Genomic DNA, 26,974 nt, shown 5'->3' on the forward strand with positions numbered 1-26,974 from the left:
GCACACACACACACACACACACACAGGCACACACAGTCACAAACACGCATGTGCGCACACACAGGGACATAGGCGCACACAAACATACACATGCAAGTATGCATGCACACACACAAATTCAAAAATTGGTTGCAGATGTTTATCTCCTTTCCTGTAGTTCACATAGTTGGCTGCACACCAACAAACAAGTGAATGTACAGGTAGACAAATACACAAAGAATGCACACTTGTGCACACATACACACATACACACACACACACACACACACACACAGACCCACACACACACATACACACAAGTGGATGTCACATTGATGAATACACAAAGAATGCGCAAACACATACGGAAATGCGGGCACACACACATGCACACACAAATTGATGTACACATAGATGAATACACAAAGTATTTGCCCACACACAAACACACACACGTACAGAAATGCACACACACACGCATACAGAAATGTACCTGCACACATGCACATATATAAACGCATGCACACACACACACACACACACACACACATACTGGTGGCTCCATGACATCCTCATGGGCAGGATGTGCAACAGTCTTACTGAGCCCATGAGGTCCCGGGGGCGAATCTCTCCAAACATCTCATTTGTACGTGTCTCAGTGTTTACTGTAACTGCTGATGCCGGGCCTTCCTCCACAGGTGTTGTTAACGGTAAAAGTACAGCAGGCTAATGTATTGCTTCAGAGCTTCTAAACACCTAAAGCTCAAGAGTCCCCACTGCGATGTCATAACACAGAGCGCAAAGGATGAAGATTCAGCAGTGAAGCAGACATGGGTGGGTGGGGGCTGCTGGGTGATTCATCCTGTTAAGATGATGTTCTAACGCATGGATGGGCCCCACGGTCTGGTTTAGATTGTGCAATGTGCCAGTGCTGTCTGTGGCCGTAAGCCACTCTATCCTAACCCAGGGATGAGAGCATTTGTGACCATAAATCATGATGCTTCTTGACTGAAAATAGGCATGCATCAGTAAGCAGTGTTAACATTCATGAGGGGGAGCAGCTTGCGTTTGAGTTGTATCTCCTAGAACCACACAACTCCACAATAGGCAGACGCAAAGAGCTGCTCTTCCCCAATAGCAACAAGGCGGGCCCTCCATAGACCTGGGGTCCCCAAAAACTTGATCACTGTACCCAGTCCAGCCCTTTTTGAACATTTCATTCAATTGACAGAAGCTCTTATAAATTGGAACTTACAATACAGGAAAAACACAAGTACATTTGACTGATTTTGCATTTCCATTTCTGATCAGTCCAGTGCTAAGGTTGTAAGCATCTCCCAAATTCATCTGAGTCCACAGAGCAAAATTATCCCTTCACCCGCTGCATGAAATTATAAGACGTGGACAAAGACAGTAAAGAGAGCTAAGATACTCTTTATAAATATAAATTATGTCCCTGGGGATGAATCTCAAGTCAGCGATGCTCCACCATACTCATTCAATGCTTAAAATCATTCAGGAGTACTCCATGCAGGAAACTAACCCGGGATGAATATGATTAAGGTGAAGTTAATCATTAGTCAGGATGCGTTTGAGAAAATGAGCAATGTATGGTGGCTTTAGCGAGAGAGTACGGAGCTCTTCAAATTTTTATGAGCTCTTCAAATTTAACTAAGCAAAATAGGGAAGGCAAGACCGCTCACCTCAATCCAACTTCAATTCACTGTTTATAGAACCATGTTAAAACCTTCTTTTAACCGCTGCGATATACTATAAAAGGCAAGTAATTGTGGCTTGGACTGAAAGAACTATTTGTTGTTCATTAAATTTGAGAGGAACATCTTTTCACGCACACAGTTTTGGCTCACTGCTGAACTTACTAAACGGTTGTAAGGAGAACATACTTGAAATTAAGTTGAGGAAAAATGTCGATTGAATCCAGTAACACCAAACTTACTGTCATCTGGAAAAACACCACTAATATAACTCACTCTCATCAGGGCTCTGCTAAACTCATTCATCTGCAGAAAACACTGCAACTCACTATCTGTATAGCCATGCAAAAGCTTACTGTTATATCTCAGATGCAGACAGATGGCTATTAATCATTGTAATGAAACTTGAAACCAGCACATTATCTGACATATGGTTGTGGAAAATTACGACTGTAAATTACACCACCTCCAGAATGTATACGTCAAAACATGTTATCATTTTGTGACAATAATGCCCAAATAGATGTCATTTTTTTCTGTGTCTCTAAGAATACTGCATGTTCTGATTATCCTAATGTAGAGCTGTCTGTTGTTAATTGTTTTGTAAATTCTGTGTTCCGTAAGGTTTTAAAATGTATTTTGATTTTTAGAGCTCATACAAATTGCCCTTTTAGGGCAATAAAGATCTCTGAACCACAAGAAAGTCCAAGAATACTGAACTGAACTGGTTTCTTCTGGGACTCCATAATCCTTGCTGTTCACAAAACTACCATCCGCAGGTCAAAGCAGGACATTCCTGTTCAGTCTGGCTTTAATCGTTGAGGAGAAAACCACAATTAGGCATTTAAGATAATTGTGTTCTGTTTCAAAGTGGACATTTTAAATGGAATCAATCAATTTTTTCTTCCTAAAGTGGCGGAACAAAAATCTATTTACTGGATTAGACTTCCAGCCACGATGGCGCGGGAAAAAGCACAGTGAGAAGCCTCTGGCCTGCTTTTCCCCTTCCGAATAGGTAAATGGCCCCTTAGGCAAGAGACAAAACTTCCGTTTTTTTTTTCTTGTTCCATTTTTCAGAAAGGTAATTACCTCGACTGATCTGTCTGGCTTAGATTACTTAGATTGCCCTGTAGACACAAGAGAATTATTTTTCATTACTGCTATACATAATGTCAGGCATTCCATCACAATATTACAATAGAACTTACTTGCCAAACTGACTGAAAAGTGTAATGTTTGTGTATACTTGTTAGTCAAAAGTTAAGAATACATGTTGCTTGAATACAATTCTATATACTATAATTGTGACAGACAATATTTACAACAGGCCATATTTGTAACTGGCCATATTTGTAAACGGCCATTTTTGATTACAACTGACCAGGGAAGACCCATTGGCAAGCCAGTTGCCTGTCCACAGAACTCACTGAGACAAACTAAAAGGTCACTGGTCCAGTAATCTGTGCTTCCTGTGAGTCATCCCAACAAATCCTGTCCAGACTCCCAAACGACTGGCAACACCCCCTTTTTTTCTCCAAAAGAATGACCATGTCTCAAACATTCCCCACCAGCTTCAGTATTTCAGTTCAAAATAATATCGGACATGTGTAACCAGAAGTTAAGTTCAATAAGCAGTAACCTTAATGAGAGCCTGGAAACATAATTTCTTTGTTTTACATATATTAATTTTGAACCTTGTGCACAAAATTCCACAAATGGTTTACTAAGCAGGAAGTTTCTGCTACTGAGTCATTCACTTCACACAGTGGAATTATAAATACAATAACTTGTACATTTGTGAAGAGAGAAAACATCTATGCAGAATAAAATGGTGGCATTGCATTGTGATTATAGTTAAATAAGCAGTTCTCAGAGATAAATGAAGGCTGAGAGCTGAAAGCTTGACGTACCTGGAGGAGAAGGCTCAGCGTGTCACTCCCTCTGGAACACAACTGAGCCCTCCAGGAAGTCGTTACCCATAGAACAATGGGTGTGTGTGTGATGGGGGGGGGAGCCAAAACTTTGCAGCCAGGTGACAATGTAACACCTTCCGCAGTTACTACCAACAGAGACTCCTCTCTCTCTCTTCCTCTCAATAGACCGAGTTACCTTCCACCTGTTAAAAACCTACAAGCATGCACAAACACACACGCACACACACAGCTCCAACAGGTACCCGGGCTCTAAAAAGTCAGCTGACAGTCAGGTGCAGCCTTTAGCTCTAGCGAACAGCGCGGTCAGTGGCTCCGGCTCATTGGACGGTCACAGGTAACGCAGGGGTGAGAACGGCTCAGCGCAAAACACCTGCGGCGGGTGCGGAACACACAGGTACCGCACCGCCCTGGCTTAAACAAACACGGAGGTGAACTTCGGACCCGGCGGCAGCCACAGGAAAAGCAGGATGCTTGTGTGAAAAAAAAAAAAAAAACCGCGGAGCCCAATTCACCGAATGCGACTAATGGCGTCAGTGTTTCCACTTCACGAAAAAGAAATGAGAAAACAATAAGGGATTATGGGTACAATACTGCCCAGACACAAGGTGACCCATCACAATGTACAATGTAAAAACAACTAAGGTGTACTCAGTCGATGTTTGATTCAAACAAACTCTTTTATAGTGGATTTAGAACAAAGTATTTTGATGTGCAAAAGTTAATGGTTTAATGAATAGCATTTCAGAAAGAAATGTATGAAAATGATAAGGGACTGAACTGTCATTTCCACTGACAGAAATAATTTCCTGATAGCAATCAGAAGATAGTAGCACTTTTGAAACCGCCAAATGTTGGATGAATTCCATATTTAAAAGGAAACTTTGATAACCTAAAGCAAAAGATGACACAATCTGTCACGAGCGCTTTAACACCCACGCAGTGCTACATGAATTTATTTCTGTTGTAGGCTGTTAGTCTGTTACTCAGCTGTCCAGTTCATTCTTTATAGGAAACTGTTTCAGGTTTTGGGAAAATAAACCCTGTCCAGTGTTATGTTGCCAAATCACATGTACCAATTCACCGATATTAATCAGTCACTTGATTATGAAACTTGGTACTTGACTTTCCCACGTTTGCACACCGGGTCAAAATGACTGTATACACTTTCTTGGCCTTTAAGGAACTTTTCAATGTGTGACTTTTGAACTTTAAGTTGAGTGTTCTTTATCAGTTTAAAAAAAAAAATGTTAAAAATGCTTTGAGAGCTACTTGCAGATGTGAAACAGATGTTTTCAGGAATCTGGCCTGGAATAATCCAAGGAGCTGGAATTTACTACATACTATGTTCATTCCACAGACAATTCAAATGAAGGTCAACACTGTGACATCTGTGTACAGTGTGGCCCACCCAGATATTAATAGTTACATTGTATGGTGTTTCTTTTACATGGAGAGCGTGTGTGTGTGTATGCGTGTGCGTGTGCGTGTGTGTGCCTGTATAATGAGTGCTACTGTTGTACAAAAAAGTACTGGAATGTTTTCGAGCAGGGCATGCCAAACTCAGTTATGGCAGTCGCTTGCATCCGCTGTTTTTGGTACAGCCAATCAGAAGCCCAATTAAGACAGCTGAAAACCGGTTCTTTCAGAATGTTGCTCCTTAAATGTGTCTAAATTCAAAGCAGGTTGGGCTCACTGATTGTGATTCAGTGGCCAGGTCTCAACACTTTCAGGGGTTTGGATCTAAATGTGCCTGCCAATTTATCATTAAGTGATTAAAACATGTAACCTCTTGCTTACAGTATTATGTGGCACATTAAAGAAAATGAAAACATCGGCTGATCTGACGGATGAATAGAAATTAACAAGGGACATTTTTTCATAGTCATTTCGGACTAAATATAACATTTACGAGAGAGTAAATCCTTCCACATGCATTTTGCTGGACAAAGATTTTGTTTTTCCCTAAACTGTTTCAGTGTTTTTTCTTCCCACCAGAGTTTATACACCACCATTGCAGTCTTTTATAATTTCCCCATTTCTTGTCATTGTGCCAGTGCCTCTATAAAAACACGACATAAGTAATATCTGAATAGACCTGAACTGAATTAAGAAAGCAAGAGCTCTGGAGATAATATATTATTGTGATAATAACTGCTCTGAAACACTAAAGCCCAAGATCTTATCAGAGGCTAAACTGATTTTGCTGTGGGTGCTACCTTCTGAATTTTTATCATTAAATTTGTGTCATCTTAATGAATTTCCCTATAATATATTCAATCTCTCTCTCTCTTTCTGTCTCACACCCTCCCTTCCTCTATCCCTCTCTCTCTCAGAAAAAAAACTACAATATTCTTTGTTCTAAAATCAGATTACCAAGTGTTAGCAAGTGTTACTTTTATTTAATTTCAAAACACAGTATGTAAAATTCAGTGTATTCTGAAATAAAAAGTACTTTCTTAGATTTTTTTTTTTGAACAGCTCGTATAAATGTATTACAAAACATTTTATAGAAATCCATTGTAGCCATTGAAACAAGGCCAAACATATATTGAAAGGCAAAGAACTGGCTGAAGAGGAAGTCAGTTGTAAAAGCCCAATAAAACACACTGCATTAGTGTCAATCAAAATACCCAGCCTGCAATTGAAACTCACAGCTAAAAGCGGCTGAGATTTAAAAGAACACTTATTTTTCATTAAGCTTAATCTTAGTCTTATTGCAATGTATAACAAAAAGTACTAGTTTATACAGAGCTCTTTTGGACAGAACCTTGTATCACATAATTATCTGCACATAAAACAACCTGGCTTTTTCATTTAAGCCAAGACTCACTTAAGCTAAGACTCACCTCCAGGCAGTAACTGCATTATAAAGCATTCAGTCTCTACAAATGCCAATAACTCTCACAGACAAATCGGTTCTTAAATACTTTATATACAAAACTCATGAATTGGTACAAGTATTTTGACATTTTACAGAGTACAATTCTTTCACTGATCAGTGCTCATTACTCGCTCCCAAGTGACAGTACATAAATAAATTCACAACCCATGGTCTGTCACTTTCATTGTATACAGTACATTACATGCTATTTTTTTCACATATTTATAATAAAGAAAAATATTTGTGCAAGAGTTCACATTGTAAAAATTTTCAAGAATGACCATTTGCACTGCTTGGCACGAGGTATGCACACAAAATATGGATTTTTTTTTTCTCTTCCTGAATGGCAAGGGAGGGGCTTATGGGGCCCCACCCCTTTTATTGTCCAGTCACAGTCTGCCTTCCAGCAGACATCTTGAAAGAGGCCTGTGCTGTGAACCTAGAAGACAAACTGTCACTCTTCAGTGTAAAATGATTTCTGTACACCAGGCGGATTCCCTTACTGCCGCTTTTTTTTTTCCTACAGTTGAACGTGCAGAGAGTACTCCACATCTGTGCTAACATTGAATTGGGGCCAGTTTGACCTGAAAAGTCTGTAGGTTACCCCTAAGCCTGCTCTTTCAAATGGCTACAGGAATGTTTCATGTTCTCAAGCTCTGGAATGAAGCCATTTTAAACATTTTGGTCTTTTTCTTTTCTCGATTGATTCTGCTTTTTTTGCGTGGATGAGCCGTGTCTCAAGAAGGACTTTCACAAATATTCAGCACAGCCCACATCAACAACCGTACCATATGCCGATGCTCTGTCTGGTACGATGAGACGGCAATATCAGTGCAACAGTTTGTGTGCAGAGACAAAAAAAATAGTGAAAAAGCCTTTATTATCTAGGAAATGAAAAGTGTTCCACCAGGTTTTCTTAATGCTGTGGTACTGCAATGAGAGAAACGAAAGCCAGGATCCATTTGATGGGAGCAGAATTTCCCAGGATTCCTCAGACTCTACAGTAAAGCCTAGCAGAAAACAGGACTGTGGAAGCTGTGAAATTAACTAGCTTATAAACCACGTGTGGATTTACCTCAGCGCTGCATCTGTCTCTTTCCTGACATTGATTTCGCAATTCCACCCCCACACCCTCCAATTGTGTTATTCACCAGTCCTACAGACAGCTCCTCCCACAGTCCCAGAGAGAAACCCCAAACTCAAAAGAGCCCCTCAGCGTACCAGGGTTAGATTCAAAGATTTCATGAGACCTCACTATTTTAAGAGCAGGAATGAAATTCTGTTGATCGAGTAAAACGCATAAAAATGCATATTAAGTAAATAATAAGTAAAAACATTCTATTCACAGATCTTGCAGGTACGAGGGGAGAGAACATTCCCCTGTCCATCTCAAATAAGAAACAGTTCTTTTTCCTGAAAGTGGTAAGGCTATGGACTGATAATGGTGACTATGTTTCATACTACATTCACATCCATAGAAGTTGTTGGTCTCTAAAATCACAGTTAAAAAAACCCATTACAATACGTGCCAGGTGTCTCAGTCAATACTGAGCCCACAGTGCACGGAATAAATAAATATTCTGGAGTGCACAAGTAGACAGGTATTTGGATGTATTTACTGTATTTACCCAACCTAACACAGAAGGATGGCCGACGTCTCTGAATGAGGATGTCATCGATGGTCAATATCAGCAATGCAACTGTCGAACCCCACACATTCAGAACTAGAAAACTGTAAGGCAGTAGATGCTGTGATTAGTCTTGGGGAATTGTAAGCGAGTCCAAACCAAACCAACCCCACATGGTGGCCGTTATCGAGAGAAGCAGTGGTGGTCATGGACAGAAAGCCAGAGGCTGACTGTCTGACTGGACGGTGGAGGCCCTGTCAGATCCACAGACTGACAAACAGATAGAATGTCAGTGAGAATGTGTGCATGTGTGCAGAAACTGTATGTGCGTGTGTGTGTGTGTGCGTGTGAGTGCACGTGTGAGGGAGAGAGAGAGAAGTGGTCAGCGGTCATGTCACGTCTTCAGACCGGAGTGCGTGGGAGGTGTAAGAAGCAGAAGAAGAGTGTGTGCATGATACTGCAGGCATGAAACCCTTCTTTCACCCACAGCTCTCCTTCTCTATCCCTCCCTCCCTCCCTCCCTCTCTCTCTTCCTCATCCAGAACAAGCAGAGAAGGTGGGAACTGAAAGTCAGGCAATACCCACCCCCTAATTAGTCACATTCATGCACAAGCCCTTCTCGTTGGACAGCCAAGTCAGGAGGCCCCGCCCTCCTCGTGCTCCCAGTACCGCTCTCCTCTCATCTCCCCTCTTCGGCGGAGCGGGTCTCGGACTTGAGCTTGACGAACTCCTTGGCGACCTCGTCGGCCGAGCGCTGGGACAGGATGCGGAGCACGGTCATGCCCGTCTCGTCCATGTGGACCCGGTGGCCCAGGGGGCACCAGCAGGCGCAGCTGCCCTTCTCCACGTCCCGCAGCTGCAGCACGGCCACTCCCACCATCCGGTCGGCCCGCCCGAAACAGTAGTCCTTCACGCACACCTGCAGCTCGTAGCAGTCCAGGGGCGCCTCGTTACCCAGGACACTGTGGACGGGGCGGGGCGGGGCGGGGCGGGGCGGGGCGGGGCGGGGCGTAGATTAGTAAATTGAGAAAGGTGTGGGAAAGTTTGAAATGTAATTTGTGTTCGCGAAGGATATAGTTGGGTTTAAGGGTTGTCAAATGATAGAGAGAGGGAGAAGGAGAAGTCGATATGGGTTGAGAAAGAGAGGGAGGGCCACAGTTAACAGAATGGAAAAGAGAGGTGAGGGAGAAAGAGAGCACGGTGAAGAAAGTGCATGGGAAAGGGCAGTGGGAAAGGGTAGACAGAGAGAGAACAGAGAGAGGAAGAAGAAGTAGAGGATCAGAGACATAAAAAAAGTGAGAAAGAAAGAGATCGACCGCAACAGTCATATTTTTACTTCAGCTCCACAGGGTCGCGGATGTAAACACTTACAAGTGGAATGTCTCATTGTACTTGGGTGACCAGCTGTTGTTCTTGGACTTGGTGGAGAACTTTCGCTTCTTGTCACTGAGGTGGGGTCCGATCATGGTGACCTCCACGAAGGGCCGGAACATTCCGGAGGTCTGCCACTTCAGGTCATTCACCGCCACAACTGTGAGAGAGGAGGGAGGAGCACAGAAGGGAGAGACAGACAGACAAAGAAGGAGGGAGAGAGAAGAGCAACAGAAAGCAAAAGAGTTTTTATGACCATCATTTTTATCATCATTTCCTGACAGTAAAACAATGAGGATTGTGGTCTCTTGGGTTGGGTCGGGACCCACCTTTCACGGTGACCTTCTGCTCTCCATTTCCAGGGTTTGTGGAAAGTTCCACTTGTATGGAGATCTCGCCCACGGGCCGGTCCACTCCTGACCCTGCGGAGGGGGGTGTGCGGAGTGGGGGGGGTCATTATTCATAAGAATATGAAGAGAATGGGCTAGCCCAGCAATCATTTGCTGCCATCTAGAAAGAACTTAAATGATGAACAAATTCTGACATGACAATCTATAATTTGAGAGCTGGACCGAGGTTGATCGTAAGACCTCATGAACTTATCATGCTTTGCACGTTACGGGCAGCCTCTTGCCTGAGCCTCTTCGAGTTCTTACATAAGTCACATGTTGTTCAGGTTATGACGTAAGCCTTGCCATGAAGTGGTGTGATAATTGAAAACAGTAGTTTTCCACTGCAAGCTCTAAAAAAACCACCAGCCTCTCCCTGTACCCTGGCACTGAGGGACCACGGTGTTGGCAGATTTTTTGTTCCGCCTAAAGACTTCATCTCTTACTTCAACTAATCACGGTCTACTGAACTGAAACTACAATATGTAACTTTTCTGCCCAGCTCCAAGTACGGCTAAAAGTTCCCAACATAGTGTGACTGTTGCATTACATATTTGTAACCATTTTGTAGAGGGAATGGGAATCCAGGAATGGGCAGGGTATAGAAACTCTAAGTTATTCTATGTTCCTCTAAGCGTGGTTCATTGTGAGTGGGTAGCAGGGTCGACCACGGTGATCTGGGATAATGGGAGGACCAAAAAGGAACATTGTCAGATGATTGGCTGTTGTTATTAATCAAGGAGGGTGGGGGTGAGGGGTGAGAGGGGTCTGGGGGATGGACCACAGGATTGGCATCAAAGACCTCACTCAGGAAAGACCGGGGAGGCTTCTTAGCTGTTGTGACCTACCCCTTTTTGGGCGAGTGTTTTCATTTGGGGTTATCCGTATACCCATCCCATTATGCACTGAGGAGAGGGCATGGAGTGAAAGACAATAGAGGAGAGAAAATAAACAACAAAAACATTCACATGCGTGTTGAATGCAGGATCCATTTCTGACTCTGTAGACAGAGACTGTTTCCTCACTGTTGCCCTCTGCTGGCTAGATCTGAAGCCACAGCCCTGTGCAGACTATACTGAATTACGAGACAGTGAGAGTATGCAATTTCAATATGAAATGCAGAGTCAGCACTATGGCTTATTTTTGACTGTAGTGTGTTCTCCGACTACACATGGGGCATAAAAAAATATGAATTATTAAAATGAATGAGAAATGATTATTTACTTTGTTGCAGTTAGGACAGAGGAGAAATTGGGCTGAATTACATAAGGAAATGCATGAAAAATGCTTGAGCAGAGCGCTCAGTAGAGAAGTCTGGATGAAAGTCCTACAAACCAAAATGTACACACAGTATTCATCCGGGGACAGGGACGGGAATAAAGACTCCTCACGTGATGGTGGAGATGAGAGGACCTTGCAATGGTGGCGTGTGTTCACATGTGTGTATGCATGTTTGTGTGTGCATGTGTGCGTGCATGTTTCTTTTGTGTGTGTGTGTGTGTGTGATGGTGTGTGTTTGTTTACATGTGTGTGTGTGCATGTGTATGTATGTTTGTTAAATGTGTGTGTGTGTATATGTGTTGATTTGCATGTGTGCGTGTGTGTACGTGTGTTTGTTTACGTGTGTGTGTGTGTGTACGTGTGTTTGTTTACGTGTCTGTGTGTGTGTGTGTGTCTGTGTGTGTTTGTTTAAATGCGTGTGTGTGTGTGTATGTGTGTTTGTTTACGTGTGTGGTGTGTATGTGTGTTTGTTTACGTGTGTGTTTGTGTGTGTGTTTGTTTGTTTATATGCGTGTCTGTGTGTTTGTTTACATGTGTGTGAGCGCGTGTGTGTTTTTGTTTATATGCGTATATCTGTGTGTGTGTGTGTGTGTGTGTGTGTTTGTGTTGGTTTACATGTGCCTGTGCTTGCTGTGTCTGCACATGCGGCAGCCTCACCCTGAGTGTGCTGACTGGTGACGAAGGTGCGTATGAGCGCGTCGGTGGTCTGTGTGTGTATGTGTGTGTACACTCCTGGGCAAAAAAATGGGCCAAGCTTTAAGTCATCAAGGGTCCAAGGTATCAAATGAGCCTCAAACCACCGTGCTGCTGCCAGATATGCAGTAGATACTACAAGCATTGTGTCTCCTAATTAATTTTCCTGTTGAACTCAATGGAAAAAATATTCAGGAGAAACAATGCTTGTATTATCTACCGCATATCTGGCAGCAGCACGGTGGTTTGAGGCTCATTGATACCTTGGACCCTTGATGACTTAAATCCATTTAGCCAACAAATGTGTTCTACACTGTATCAGCATAATTTACAGCGGAACCTAGTCCCACTCCCTAATTCCCATAGAGATCCATTCAAATGCAAAGAGTTTTTGTATCGCTTGTAGGACAAGCTGAAAATAAGATATCCAGACTCTGATGGTGTTGATAGGTCACAGACATCAGGAAATCATGGCATGCAAATGATATGCAACCAAATACAAAACATGACTCTTTTATTTGACATTATGTAAATTTGTCCATTGTGTAAGTGAATTTCCCTGTTTCTAGCTTTTCCCCAAACAGTTCACTGCAGCAAATAAACGAGCAAACGGTGGCACAGGAGGTCTCAGGAGTGCATTTGTTTAATTCTTGCTAATTTTCTGACCAATGATTCGTTGTTAAGACCATTAAAAACTATAAATATAAAATATTTTGCCATTTTGGGCTTGTCCCATTTTTTTTGCTCAGGAGTGTATGTGTGTGTGTGCGTGTGTGTTGGTCTGCACATGCGGCAGCCTCACCCTGAGTGTGCTGACTGGTGACGAAGGTGCGTATGAGCGCGTCGGTGGTCTGCGTGTAGAGGGAGAGCGCGTAGCGGAGCGAGGACAGCTCCGAGCTCTTATCCAGGTACGCCTTCTTCAGCCCATTCCCCCCGGCATGGAAGTATTGCTGCACGGCGCAGGCGTTGGGCGGAGGAGGAGAGGAAAGAATCAGAAAAACAGAGGGATGGGGAGAAAGAGAGGGAGCTATCAGGAGTCTCCACAATTTCAACTCCATTCAACCCACAGCAATGACCTAAAACTCCAGAGAGCTGAGAACATACTTCCTGGCAACCTCTACGCTAGAAATGTCCCCTTTAAAAATCTTTGTACTGTGCACATCCCCTTGATAGCAAAAATCCCAAATCGAGTTTGTTCTTGTGCCAAAAGAGTGATCGAATATTTGTAGCCCCGCCCCCTGGCTCACCTTGATGGTCTCCAAGGACACCTCCATGATGGCACACTGTTTCGGGCTCAGGCTTTTAGTCTCGCCTGCTCCCTGTAACCAATCAGAAGACAAGGGGAGAGAGACATGGAGAGTTTACCTCAAAATCAATCAATCAATCAATTAATTTCACAAACCAACAGTCTTTACTCTGAACAGAATAATATACGCTTATCTTAATCAGTAACATAAGTCTTTATTCAAAGAATGACACTTTAACTTACTCTAAAATTTGCCATGGGTAGTTGCTCTGAGTAACAGCATTATAGCTGACTCTGAGAAACATACATATTCATAACCATCTAAACTGTACACAATGCATGGGTTTGCATAGGTGCAGTACCTTGAGTTTGGATAGCTGTCCAAGTTCCTTAGCAGCCGTGAGGATTTGTACCCCCTAAACAAAACAGAGAGGAACAGATTAAAGATGGTTTTACCACAGGAAAAAAACACACTTTCTCTAATAGTTGTTCACATGTTTATATCTGCATGTACAGCTCCGCTATGATTCTGTATTACTGTTATATTCACTTGCAACTAAAGCTATAATTCGTGGGAACTTACAACTTATCACTGCTTCACTTGTACTGTGACAGTTCATCTTGCAAATCAAACAGACAATGAACAGGAAGAGTACTTTATTATCAGCGGACATCCACTAGAGGGCAATCATTGACTGAACTGAAGATCGACACAAGGGAACGGTTTAGCTACAGTTCAGTCTAATGTATCAAACCATCACCCAAAAAAGGTCAATCATTCGAGCCCCAGACAGTAGAAAAACTTTTATAATGTGAGTCTTGTTTTTTTATCATATTGGAGAGTGATATGAGGTTCCTCTCCTGAGGTCAGGGTGCACCTGAGGGACTGTAAAACTGATGAGTGTGTTGGTGATATGGGACAGATTTGAACTGGTCACAACATGCAGGGATGACTCCAGGAACATAGACTATCAGGTAGGGTTTTGTCAAGTGAACTCAAATCTTCCAGCCAGCACCTGACTGTTCACCTGACCTTTGGAGCCTGGGTACCCATTAGAACTGTGTGTGTGTGTCTGTGTGTGTGTGTGTGTGTTAGCTGTCCCGCTGCTCAGTGCACCCTGTGTGCCCATCCTGACAGGCAGGTTAAAGAGGAGAGGTGTGTTGGGCAGTGTAAGTGTGAGAGAGGTGTGTGTGAGGTCAGTCAAGGTTCTTACGAAGCTGTCGTTGCTCTGCGGAAGTACAATGATCTTCTCCATGCTGTTCATCACGATCCTCCACAGGTCCTTCAGAACTCGCTTCAGGACAGTCTTCTCACACACCGATGCAAACAGTATGAGACTGGTCACACACACACACACACACAGATAGATAGAGAGAGAGAGAGAGAGAGAGAGAGGTACATGAAAATTTACCCAACATGAAAAATATCAGAATCGTAGAAATGAAAGCATTGACTTATAAAAATAGCAATACTACTGAATAATGAAAACGGCAATTTACTGTCCTATTACCAGAGGACAGACAGCAAATGGGGACACCAAGTACAAAAGACGACAATGAAACTGGACAGTAACAGAAAGGTCACAGAGCCAAAATGGCGGCCATAGTAATGGAGGCCTCACTCACTTTCCATCCAGGAATTCCATGAGGGGGCGGAGGATGTTGTCAGAGTCAGATTCCACAGTATTGCGAGCGTTAGCATTGACAGGTCCCTTCACCTGATACAACAGCTCAGCCATCTGCCGCAAACAGCCGTCGATCCGGCTCTGGAAGCTGTGAGATGGGTAAACCCAAAACAAAGGTCAGTTAGCCAACACTCACCAATCAATGCCAACACTGTCCAACCATCAATCATCAACCAAAGGCAATACAACCCAACCAATAACCAACACTCACCAGTTAACACCAACACAACCCAACCATACCCAACACACATCAATCAAAGGCAACATGACTTAACCTATAAACAACACTCACCAACCAAAGCCAACAATACCCAATCAATACCCAACACTCACTCATCAACGCCAACAATACCCAACCAATACCCAACACTCATCCATCAACACCAACACTACCCAACCAATAACCAACACTCACCCATCAACAGCTACACTACCCAACCAAATACTAACACTCACATATCAACGCCAACATTAGCAAGCCAATAGCCATCTCTCACCAATCAAAATGAGTATGAGACTGGACTGTGAAGAGTATGTTTTTAGAAGCAAAACATCTCATGGACCTGGCTTGTAATTCACTCACTCTCTCACACACCCACTCATGTTTAGCAGGCTGAGTATTCTCCACAAGACGGAGCTATGAAATTCAGGGGTGATACGTAAGAGTGGCGCTTCATATTAATGACACTGTGCGTCCTTGTGGAGGGAGAAGCATTAGTCTGGAGCTGCGTGTGAGGTTTATTGAGGCGTGGCTAAGGGAGGGTGTGAAATCTAAGACAAGTGGCTCACCTATTCCCAAACATGGCACTCAGGTTGTCCAGAACGGTGTTCAGCTTCACCTGCAGGTCATTAAGCAGCTCTGCAGCCTCTGGGTCAAGCTGTAGGCAGACAGACAGGGATGGAGCAGTCTGATTAGTTGACATATCCTGCCATTAACAAATCTGCCCCAATGGCAAGCCTGGTATATGACGGTGTCCCTCCCTTCATTGAGTAAGCAAATGTGTGGAGCTACAGGGAGATGTCAATCCCTGCCTAGATTGGATCAATAAAACATATTTAGCTCTACTCACCAAACCACAGCAATGTGTTCTAATCAGTGAGTCGCTGACAAAATATTGTAGCTTCGCCTATATTTTGCATCATGAAACCTCATTCTCCTGTTGCTCCAACAAATTTTAACTACTTATTTTTTTAAAAATCACTGCTTCTCCAGATTGTGGTAAACAAGCAAAATAATAGCCTGTGGGGCCTGGACATTTGTCGCCATAACGACCCCACTGAGACAAACTGCTTCCTGGATGCCTCTGTGATACTGACTGCCACCTGTGGAGCAGCCCACATCCAGAGAAAATTAACAGCTGCTGTTCTCCTCCACAGCATGTCATCAACCGGCCCTCTCCCTTCTCAATTAGGGGGATGGCTGGGGCTCAGCCAATCAGCTGCGCCGAATCAAAGCAGAGCATAGATAGTCAATTTTGGGCTGTGGGGTGACCTTCCCCTACACCCATGGTGGTTTTGCCAGACTCTCCCCTGGCCAGCTGAAACCCCACATTCTCACCCTGTGGGTTTACATTCTAGAACAGGGGTTTTTCGATGTTTCCTGATCCAGGGAAAAAACCCTGGTTCTAGAAGATTCCTTTTGTGATGTGGAAGGGGGGAGGTGGGTCATACAGACCCACACAGTCACACAGTGTTCAGCCCACACATATCAAAACCAAGTTATGTTCCAAAAAAAATCAAAGAGAAACACGACAGTTTGAAATGTTTCTCTGTCCCTGGCTTTTTCGATGACGACGGAGCGGCAAGTGACTCTCGCTGTGCCTTTGTTCAGACCCGTTTCGCGTAACGCCCACATCAGGGCTGCATCTCCGCGGCGGCGTCTGAGAAAGACGGGAAAACGATCCGCTCATTCCACATTCACTCCACTGCTCGGGACGTCGGAGGAATGAGTGATTGACAGCTCAGGGGAGGGAGGGGAATAAAACCTCCAGACAGCGACCCCGGCAGTGTTGAAGTCTGACCTTATTTATGTTCGAAACAGAGGGTGCAATTACGTTAGATGTTGGAGCTTCAGGTCTGTTAAAGGGCAAGGCTAAGTTAGCGGGAAAACAAAATGACACCTGTGAAAGGTAAAACAGAAGCACCAATTTTATGCTCGAAGCAATTAGGTCTAATAAATCTCGGCTGAAAGGGAACATTGACTTAGAACTTCAAAATAAAGAAACACTTTGCAACACCTCCTCTACCGCATCACACTCCAGAAAAACAACTGACTCCACTTCCAAGCCCCACTTTGAAGCAATAACTACAGATATTTTTGGGTACTGATTTTTATATACAAAAAAATTCTGACAAATTCCCTGTCAGGGAAAAACATTGGACTTAATTAATCTTTGGCCCTGTTAACAAAAAATGCTCCAACACAAAATCTGTTCATTTATGAATATGACATACGGAATCAGCTCACAACATGAGCTTCCCACTTCCACCCATGGAGCTCTATTATTCACACCATACTGAAGCCTCCAGACACGGGAGGCCAGATAATATTTTTCAGTATCTTAACTAAATCATTTCCCTTAGGTTTCTGAACTCAGAATTAACATCCACATGAGTTGCTTCTCACATGACTTCTTTATCTCTTAATGCACAACAAACACAATAGCATTCTATACATGTAGCATTTGATACCAGGTTAGTTTATGCAGTATCTGATTAAGCCCTTTGACTGCAACACAATATCACTGTGTTCTCATAATCCACAGTCTGCTATGGCTATGAAGGCATCTACAATGACAGGGGAAAACTAGGAAAGTTGTAGCAGTTGAAGTAGTTTCCTGTGCTGATATCAGCCTTGTACAGAACACTACAAGGATTTGGAAAAAAGCGATGCATCACAATTTCACTCACTCAAATGCTAATCTACATTTACAAAATACATATAAAAAACTGTTACTGTCAAATTTTTATTCTGCAAAAATGAAAGCACAGAAAACTAGATCTGAACAACTTGTCCTTGAGTCTACTCAAGCCCACCTTCTGCGTCATGGCATTGGCCTCGATCTTAAGAAAAAAAAAAGAAAGAAAAAAAAAAAGATCTGAGTTAAGCAGCCATTTCCCAATTCCGTTTCACAGAAACAGGTGACATTTTTATTTATTTATATATTTATTTATTATACAAATATTGGTGACCAACTTGGGGCTAAATGGTAGCATATCACACAAGACAACACACAGACCCACCTTGTTCTCCTCATCCTTGGTCTAATTATATGAAACATGGCCAAACACAAAGGAAACAAAAAAAAAGAGATGGACAAAATGTAGAGGGGTTAGGTCCGCCTCGTTACCAACTGCCACAAAAATACCACAGGAAATGTGCTGATCATTCACACATTATTATCTTTCAGATACAATATTTTATGATGTAGTTTCAACTTGCGTAGAGAGTCAAGAAAAACACTCACAATCTAATACTCCAGAAACATATTGTTGGAAAAATGTAAATACTACAGAATTACAACTTACTGAAAAGATATAGGTTATGCCCACAACACAAATTCCACCACACTCCAAATCACTCGGTACATCTTTGGAAAGAGCCGGGCTCATATAGAGAAACGACACTCCGGACACAATCACACAAATTGGGCCAATCCAAATCTAATCAGTTCTCCGAGAGAGAGCTCCACCAAATCAGCAGCTGTAAACCGCTGATTCATTGAAATTTCCCCCGGCGTTAATGGGTCAGGTCTGGACACGGCGGCACTAATGGCAACCGAGTCTTTATTTTACGACCGCCGTTAATTTTGTTTGTACTTCCATCCTTCTTCAGCTTATGTTCCGCTCAGAATCGCGAGCGTGAACTAGGCATGCTCTGTTTCATGTTGACGACCTTTATAGAAATGTATATGCTGCAATAGTGTATTGTAAATATGCAGCGTTTCTGGAATATAGTGATACATATATCTCACAGCAGTGTTATACGTCTTTCGGTATCTGAAAGCGGCAATAATATTAATTTGCAAATATTGTGACGTGCCGTCATGATAATGTTTATTTAAATATATTTTTAAAAATATATATTTAAAATTTGTGTAAGAAGTGGACCTGTGGGAAGTCCAAGGACGTAAGCATCGTTAGCAACTGTAAACTGTTGAAAAACAAGCAGAATTTGTTTCTGCAAAATGTATGAGCTGTGTCTCATTACAGGGTAATTTGCGCTTTATGCAAGCATTACTCATGTTCCCACATCTTAAGCGTACGAGAACCCATCCTACTCAAGTCGTTCATTCGCACGCCCGCGGATTTTCCTCTCAATTATAACATTACGAGCACTTACACACAGCTCCCCCCCCCCCCCCTCTCTCTCTCTCTCTCTGACACACAGACACACTGATTTCATGTGTAGGATGCACCGATAATTATTTTAATTCGAAAAGGGCCTGGAATAAGAACCGGGGCAAAGTTTTAATTGATCTGAACAGCTGAGCCACCCACCTGTTCACTGTTGTTCTCCACCTTCAGAGAGGGATACAGTTTTAATTGTGATGTGCAAAATGGCAGTTCAAAGGTTACAGTGACTAATTCGCTACCATAAATGCATTCAAATCAACCGAATAGCCATCCCGTCTTAGCACATCTTTACATATTAGCACATGCTATGCATTTTTCAGGTGCCTTTCCTATTATCAAGCAAAATGCCTTACCCAAGGCAACCTGAGGCAAAATCAATAAGGCAAATTAAATATAACGTAATTAAAGATTCATAAAATGAAATCCATCTCAAATTAATTTCACAATATTGAAAACATGAGGCACAATTACTAAGCAGAGTTGTGTAGGCCGACAGTTTACATATCGCGCATAATTGTTAAATGGAATACTTTTTTTTCCTCAAGACTCATCTACTTTATTTTCAGAAAGATTAGGCTAGGATATGACATTAGACATAGGCTTTTGGGTAGAATTCGATAGAATACACTTGACTGACAGATGGGACAAATGACTCGATAATTCTGCCTGTCACGTCTGTTTCTGGGGCTTCAGGCACGTTCCACCGAGATCATCGCTCTCATTGGCTCTGCCCGGAAGACCTGGTCCGTCCCCCGAGCCCCACACCAGCCCCACACGCCAATGAGATCTGATTAAAACAAACGTCCCGAGCAACTGCCCAGACTCCGCAAGCCAGCTACTTCAAGGTGGGCCAGACAGGGGATTTGGGCAAAGTGGGATAAAACGGATCAGCGGGGAGGCCAGGAAACGTGCCAGTCACCATAGGAGAGGGATTCGGCAAAGCAGAGGGAAGCCAGCCCATGTCACATGCATATAAACTACATATTTACTGATGTGGATCGGGGGGGGGGGGGGGGGGGGGGCTTAGGTGGGGGGGGTGGATAAGTTACGGTGACACAAATCCTCCAAACCAACCCACCGGTTTTTCCGGGTCTTTCTTTTCCGTCTGCTGGGGACCAAATGAAAGAGAAGGAGATGTGTACAATATTCGGGATGCTAAAGGTCACAGACATTGCCTGCTTGGTACTTTGGAAATCTTTGTATAGGAAGGTTATCATAAAGCAAGAAGCCAACACAAAACACACAAGCCGTACAGGACATCCAGGACAGACAAACAAGAAAACACTTGCTGGGTTGTTTGTTCAAACGTTATGTTAGCACACTTACTATTTAAAATATATTTATAACACATGAATATAAGTTACAGTATGATTAGATTAAGAATTATGTGAGTAATGAAAAAGTAATGGAGGCTGATGGCACTCTCTCTCTCGAAAATCAGTCATGTCGTATAACTATCAACTAACATGATGCCTATCATGAGAATTTGCACTGTTGACTGGGGACTGTTTTAATTAATACACACCTTTTCCTTCCTGCTGTCAATCTAGGGAAGAGAGAGGGGTGAATCAATCCAATCAAAGGTCAATGATCAATGGCACTACCACTGCCTACACTTCTGAAAATGCACTCAGCAAGAACATCCAGAATTCCAGATAAAGGCAACGCGTCTATATTATGTACTGTAAAATATAAATGATGCTATTCTATTAGAATAGAATAGCACAATTTGAAGCTGTATGGGATGGGATAATGAAGGCAGTAGTTAAAAGGCATTCATAGTTATAGTAGGTAAATGCTTAGGAGGTTGATTTGTTGTTTTTTGTTTTTGTTTTGTTTGTTTTTTGGAGGAGTTCATGAAAGAGGTGATAAAAATGAAACAGATAATGTGTCAATTTGCAAAAGAGGCTGTGTGAAAAGGTATTGGATAGCTAAGTTGTTAAAATGAATAGGGGGTATGATTTGGAAATACAGTAGATATGTAGGACTGAGCAATTATGTGGATTTGTATGTTTTGATGTAAGTCTAGTAATGTTTGGTTTGTATGGATGTTTTGTATTTATGTTAGGATGTTTTGTGTGTGATAAATGTATAAGATGTCATGTTGTGTGTTTATAACGAAACGAAAATAAAATCATACAAAAAAACAATATAAATGATGTATAATATTTTTTGTTTCTTTGAAGTCTCTGAAACTCACCTTTTCCTTGTCAAGCTATTGAATGCAAGAGAGAAAATTGAGTAAACTATGTTACAAGGAAGGGTACAACTAAGATGTGCTTTCTTTGCTTTGTGAAAACAATATTAAGAATAAAGAAGTTACTCTCGGGAGTAACCAAAACAGCTCTTGCCAATGCAATCAAGCAACATAGCCAAGCGGGTTTTGGATTCTGGGCAATAGATTTTAAATACATTAACAGAACTCTTCATCGGGAAAAAAAAAAACTTCATAAATTAAAATGAAGCAAATTTAAACAGCGACAGCGTTCAATGTGTCAAGTGCTATTTAATAAGATGGCTATTATAATGGGCACCACGAGGATTGCAACAGCTGGAGGGAACACACACACGCACACACACACACACACACAGCAGGGGGAGTTCAGACATATCAAAGATCCTCGCAAACAAACCTTTTCTTTGCTGTGCTCCAGCTGGGAGAGGCAGAGGAAGAAAACAACCTCGCTTTAAACACCTTTTCAGAAACTACAATGCATTCGCTGAGGTGTCTACCAGGGCAACAGAAAGGGGGCTACAGAGCAGCGATGAGACAGCTAATGTGAGAGCTGAGTACACAAACCCAGCCAGCACCTGTGACACAAGCCTCGGGCTAACTTCCACACAGTGTGCACCTCTACAAGACATGATGCCTCTCACCAACGAAGAGCAAAGATACAGCTACTTATTCAAGCCCAAGGACAACTGATATCTGGAAATATATTTCACATGTGCATATGGTATGTGTTGATATAAAAAGGATCTGCTTTACACAGGAGACGTTCATGAGACTTGTATTGATTGCTCGTAATAAGCAAAGCCTCAAATGCAAATTAATAATAAACAAATATAAAAATGCTGGGATTCTGAGCAAGTGCTGTTTATAAGAGCCAAACTATACCGCTCGGTTGTGATTTCTGCAAAAGCAACAGCAGCCCAGATTTGCATATCAATTTGGGCGTTTGCTGATTCAAACAGACCACAAGGCATTCTGCTCCTGTCAAACCAACCTTTTCTTCCTTTTGTTTGTTGTCAGTCTGAAGAAAAGAAGGGAAGAGGGGGGAAAGTTCCGTAGTGGTGAGTCATTAGTAGCAATGAAAGGCAAGCTCTACCGTAACCAAACTTAAGTTCCCCAGCTCACCAGGGGCACACTATTCCCTTTCTTCAGGGACTTCTCGTCCTCTTTTGCTTTACCGTGTAATTTTTCTCCACTAAAGGCAACTGTCAATCCCCCTGAGATTTTACACAAAAAGAGGAGGATAATCAAGGAGAAATGGGGCAAGAGACAGGTGAGGTACGAGTTGGGGGGTGATGACAATTTTTCTAAACCAAAAAGTGTGTGGGTGGGGGGGGGGGTTGAGGGTTCTAGAACTCTTTGCCACGGCAGCCAACATTGTCCTGTGAAATCGGGGACGTTGTGCCGTGGATGTACAGTGGCATATGTAAATCTAAAAGCATGACACCTCTAAACCAAGCTAATGAAGCTTCACCACTGGAAAGGGGGTGGGGGGGGGGGGGGGTGATACAGGGGGCTGTACCATTGAGGCAAGTGGGGGCGTGGGGGGGGGGGGGGGGGCTAGGGAGCTTGCCTCCATCTCCACCCCTATCTCCCCTTACTCAAATCTCACCTCTGAATCCGAACCTCCCGACTGTAATCGAGGGGGGAAGAAGAGAAAGAGAGGATGTCAGAGGGGCAAGCGAGCGCCGCAAAACTGAAGTGAAGATACATCTCTTCAGAAAACTTACTCTCAATAAAGCTAAAGCTTACATAACCCTTTCTTACCCTACCCTGAATACTGATCAGACAAAAACTTGCTACTTATTAGTTACTTGTCTGGAGTTTTCACTTGTCTGGAGCTAAATACATGGACACCAAGCCAACTTGTAACACAGAAGTTCAAAGTGGTCCTGCAAGAGGAAAATGATGCAAAACAGCATCTGCCAAACGATGCAAATGTAAATGTAAATGAGGCCTAACCACTGTAAACATTTACCTCAACTACCATATACAGGGTTAACAAAAATCAAGGAACGAAAGTCCACAAGGACTCTGGGCTAAACCCTGACCATGTTTCCGTTCCCTGGAGATCTGACGTGAGAAAAAATAATATGGTGAGGTCTGTAGAAAAAAGCAGAAGTTCAACCACGGAGCTTAGTGGAAAGACAGTCAATGACGTTCACTTTCGTAAAAATGATTTTCAGTCAGGAAACCTTTCATGTACTGGTAAAACACAGGCCCACATATACAATATAACACACATTTCTAAAGACAGGATTAGGATTTGAAAAATTCACTCTAAATCATACATAAGGGTTTGCATTTTTCAGCTTTCTAAATTTGGTTTCGATTTTTTGTTTCGGCTTTTCTGGGAGTACAATGTAATTGCAAGAATTTCACTTGATTCCACAGCGCAGCGGGAATGCCACTGTGATTCGAATAGCTCATTAACACCCAGCTGCAAAAGAGCTCAGTTCAGTCCGATTTGATCCAACAAATATTCCTGAATCAAAGATGCAATAAACCCGAGAAAAGTAACAGAGGATTTGAGAAATTTTAAAATCAAGAATTACATTGGGAAAAACGTAGCTGAACATTTAAAGGGAACTTCACATAAATAATACAAAAAAGTTGAACAATGCAAGCCCTGTATTCCACCTGTATCCTAATTCAGGGACCTCAAACTCCTGTCCTGCAGGGTCAAAGTGGCTACCGATTTTTTTTGTAGAGTCAGTTAAGGCTTTGAAAACAAACAGTATGTTGGCTCTGCAGCCAATCAGTGATTTCAGTTAAGAAACCATGTGGTTGAAACACACCAATAAGCGGAAGATACTATGGCCCTGTGGGAATGGGGGTCCCTGGTCTGACATCTATGCAAATATTTGAGCGCAAACATGGTTGCTAATTAATTCTGTCACAAAACGAACGTGTCAAACAACAGTGGCTACAGGGGATAGTCCTTGGGAATACTGCCAGCACCACGGGATCTTTCCTTTCTAGCCTCACCTTGATTTCTGAATCATCCGACTTGTAAAAAAAAAAAAAGAAGGGGAAGAGAGAGGGAGAATTCACAATTCACATTCTTTCAGTTTCCCATGAATCATTGCTCTCTCAAGAGAGCACTGAGGCGGTCGCACAAAGATTAGAAAATGTCTGAACGAGCGCCGCAAGCGCCACATGAAATGCGAGGGACAAGAAAGAACAATAATGAAATTCCTGTACCCTTTATTGGCACACACACACACACACACACACACTGTGCAGCCAGAGAAGCCTTATGAACAAAAGGCTGTTACGAATGCAATTTGACCTGTTGGCAAGTATTTTCAGTCCAGGGGGTATCAGACCTAAGACGAAAGTCAAGCTGAACAAAAAATCAGTGTTAAATAGCCAGTTCTATAAAAAAAATATGGATTTTACTGTGCAGCAATAAAAAGCAACCTATTCAAAATCAGCCCACAGCAGCAATTTGCTCCCAGTTGTTTTTCAAAAGCTTGCCAAGAGCAACTGTGTGTATATTTCATTTGTCAAAAAATGAATTTTCCCCTCCGCATTTCAAAGGCTTTCATTTCAGAGTGCTCAGAAACAGGCTTCTCGATTCAAGGCTTAGGATCCATTCAAAACCCCCCTCTGTAATCTGTGTCACCACGAACCCGGTGATTGCCCATTTACAGCTGTCTGCAAGCGCTCGGTTTTCCCCTCTTCATTGTTAAATTACCCCCTAATCTGTCTGTCAGAGCACTGCACCCCCCCCCCCCCCCCCCCCCCCCCACTCCCTGAAGCTATTTTCAGGCATTCTTTGCCTTCCACCTGGAAAGAAACCAGCCAGTAACTTAAGAAAACCATTTCATGTTTACCCTACACCTGTGCCCAGTGTTTTATTAACTGTGGGTCGGGACCCAAAATGGGTTATGTGAATGTATGAGGTGGGTCCCGGAATGAGTCTAGTGTGTGTATTTGACAGGTCCCTGAAAGGTACTAAAATCTCATTTCGGTTCTGATATTAAAAAGCATTTCTAAGTTGGGTCCCGATTCCATGAACCTGCACATTAAGCCATTGACCATTGGCGGTTTATTAGCAATCGATATAAACATTTAAAAGTTTATAATCAATTAAAATTCTGTTGGCCAAGATGCAAAAACACAGACTGAATGTGTATGCAGAGAGTGTTGAAGCGTACCGACAAAGATGCTAACGCTGTGAACGTTACTCTAGCTCCGTGAAGCCGCGAGATGCAGTCAGCCATTATTAGCTTAAAAACTCCCAGCTACACAGGCTCCGACCCATATTAGGCAGCAGTGCCGTGAAACTTTGATGACTTCTCGGTATTCTGGGTCTGCAGATCAATCCCGCGTGACGCCGGCACCTCGCATCATCTCTATGTCCCCCGGGCGCCGCCCGTAAAGCCTTCGATAGCAAGCTGAAGAGCACACGAGCGGGGCGGCTCACAATGTGGCAGAGAGGACATGGGGAGTCGGGTGTGCCGCTGGTCTCTAAACTCACATCGGAAATGGATACGCAAAACCTGGCGACATAGGACGAGGTGATATACCACAATAATTATCAAATGCAACTACGGTCTTTGTCCACCATCTGGTGTAGTACCTTTCTTTTCCTCTTTTTCTAATAAATGATACCTGATGCGGTAGTAAAAAAAAATTATTCTGGAGAAAAAACTTAACGACTGCTATCTATTGGGTGTAGATAAGACAGCCAATCAGCAGCAGGGTTGTATAGCTTCCATGAGATCATGTGATATATTTTTAATCAAACACATGGAAGCTGCAGGGTTTTGCTGCTGATTAGCTGTCTTATAGTCACCCAATAGATAAGAGTGGTGATGTTTTATTTTTTTTCCGTAAGCATTTCACGTGGCCTCTGAAGTATGGTTGTTTACCACCACAATGGGTATAATCAAAGCGAAAGACAAAAAGAAAAACAATACACCCCATAGTGACAGCATACAGACCACTGACATGCAGAGAGAGGATTTCGCTCACTCTGATTCCTAATGATCTCCATGGACTTATTTAAACCTTGGAAGGCCATGTTTCCAATTAATAACAGTACTGCATCCATTTAAGATGATTGACTGTGCAGAGGGATTAACAAATCACAGCGCACCCTTTCCACCCCATGCCCCAGCTCCCACCCCCTTCTCACACGTCTCTGCCAGATGACAGAACCAAGGCCTAACTACTGCTATACAATGCCACGTTCTACAGATGTGCTAATACCCACCATAGAGGCATCACCCTCATCATCAGTGATTGCCTAATCCGTTAGGAGGCGGGAAAAGAAAAGAGATACAGCTGAGTGTTCGAGAGGCATTGACAAGTTCCTGGTACACTATGCTAGGAAATTTTAGCAACCCATTAGAGAGCTGTTATTGCTCTCCCCATATATCCCAGTAGCTTTCTAGATTAGAACTGTAATAAGGGGTATATATAGTATTGCTAAAACAACAAAAACACTCTAGTAGTAAAGAGGGTTATGAAACTCTGAAGCAACGGGAAAGGAAATCAACCACAACCACAACCATGACACGCACACCCACCTCTTCATCATAATCCTCTGGCTCCTCTTCATCCTCAAGCTTA

At 42.8% G+C, this 26,974-nt stretch overlaps 2 protein-coding genes across 6 annotated transcripts in view; both read right to left on the reverse strand.

Moving 5' to 3' along the window:
• The window catches only part of LOC118237510 (probable phospholipid-transporting ATPase IM), a 40,069-nt gene extending 36,378 nt beyond the window's left edge, over positions 1-3,691 (reverse strand). Inside the window, exon 1 of the mRNA XM_035436289.1 lies at positions 3,605-3,691. The gene's annotated coding sequence lies outside the window, so the exon portion shown is untranslated. The remainder of the gene's footprint in view (positions 1-3,604) is intronic.
• Positions 3,692-6,542: 2,851 nt separating this feature from the next.
• The window catches only part of LOC118206716 (protein unc-13 homolog B-like), a 163,222-nt gene continuing 142,790 nt past the window's right edge, over positions 6,543-26,974 (reverse strand). For all 5 annotated transcript variants that reach the window (XM_035379733.1, XM_035379732.1, XM_035379731.1 and 2 more), the window contains 9 exons: positions 15,592-15,680; positions 14,744-14,890; positions 14,332-14,455; positions 13,480-13,533; positions 13,119-13,190; positions 12,674-12,821; positions 9,838-9,930; positions 9,509-9,668; positions 6,543-9,099 (listed from right to left, as the gene is read on the reverse strand). In XM_035379733.1, the coding sequence (XP_035235624.1) occupies positions 8,817-9,099; positions 9,509-9,668; positions 9,838-9,930; positions 12,674-12,821; positions 13,119-13,190; positions 13,480-13,533; positions 14,332-14,455; positions 14,744-14,890; positions 15,592-15,680 (1,170 nt within the window). In that variant the 3' untranslated portion in view covers positions 6,543-8,816. The remainder of the gene's footprint in view (positions 9,100-9,508; positions 9,669-9,837; positions 9,931-12,673; positions 12,822-13,118; positions 13,191-13,479; positions 13,534-14,331; positions 14,456-14,743; positions 14,891-15,591; positions 15,681-26,974) is intronic.

Source organism: Anguilla anguilla, chromosome 10, assembly GCF_013347855.1.
Source record: "Anguilla anguilla isolate fAngAng1 chromosome 10, fAngAng1.pri, whole genome shotgun sequence".
NCBI lineage: Eukaryota > Metazoa > Chordata > Actinopteri > Anguilliformes > Anguillidae > Anguilla > Anguilla anguilla.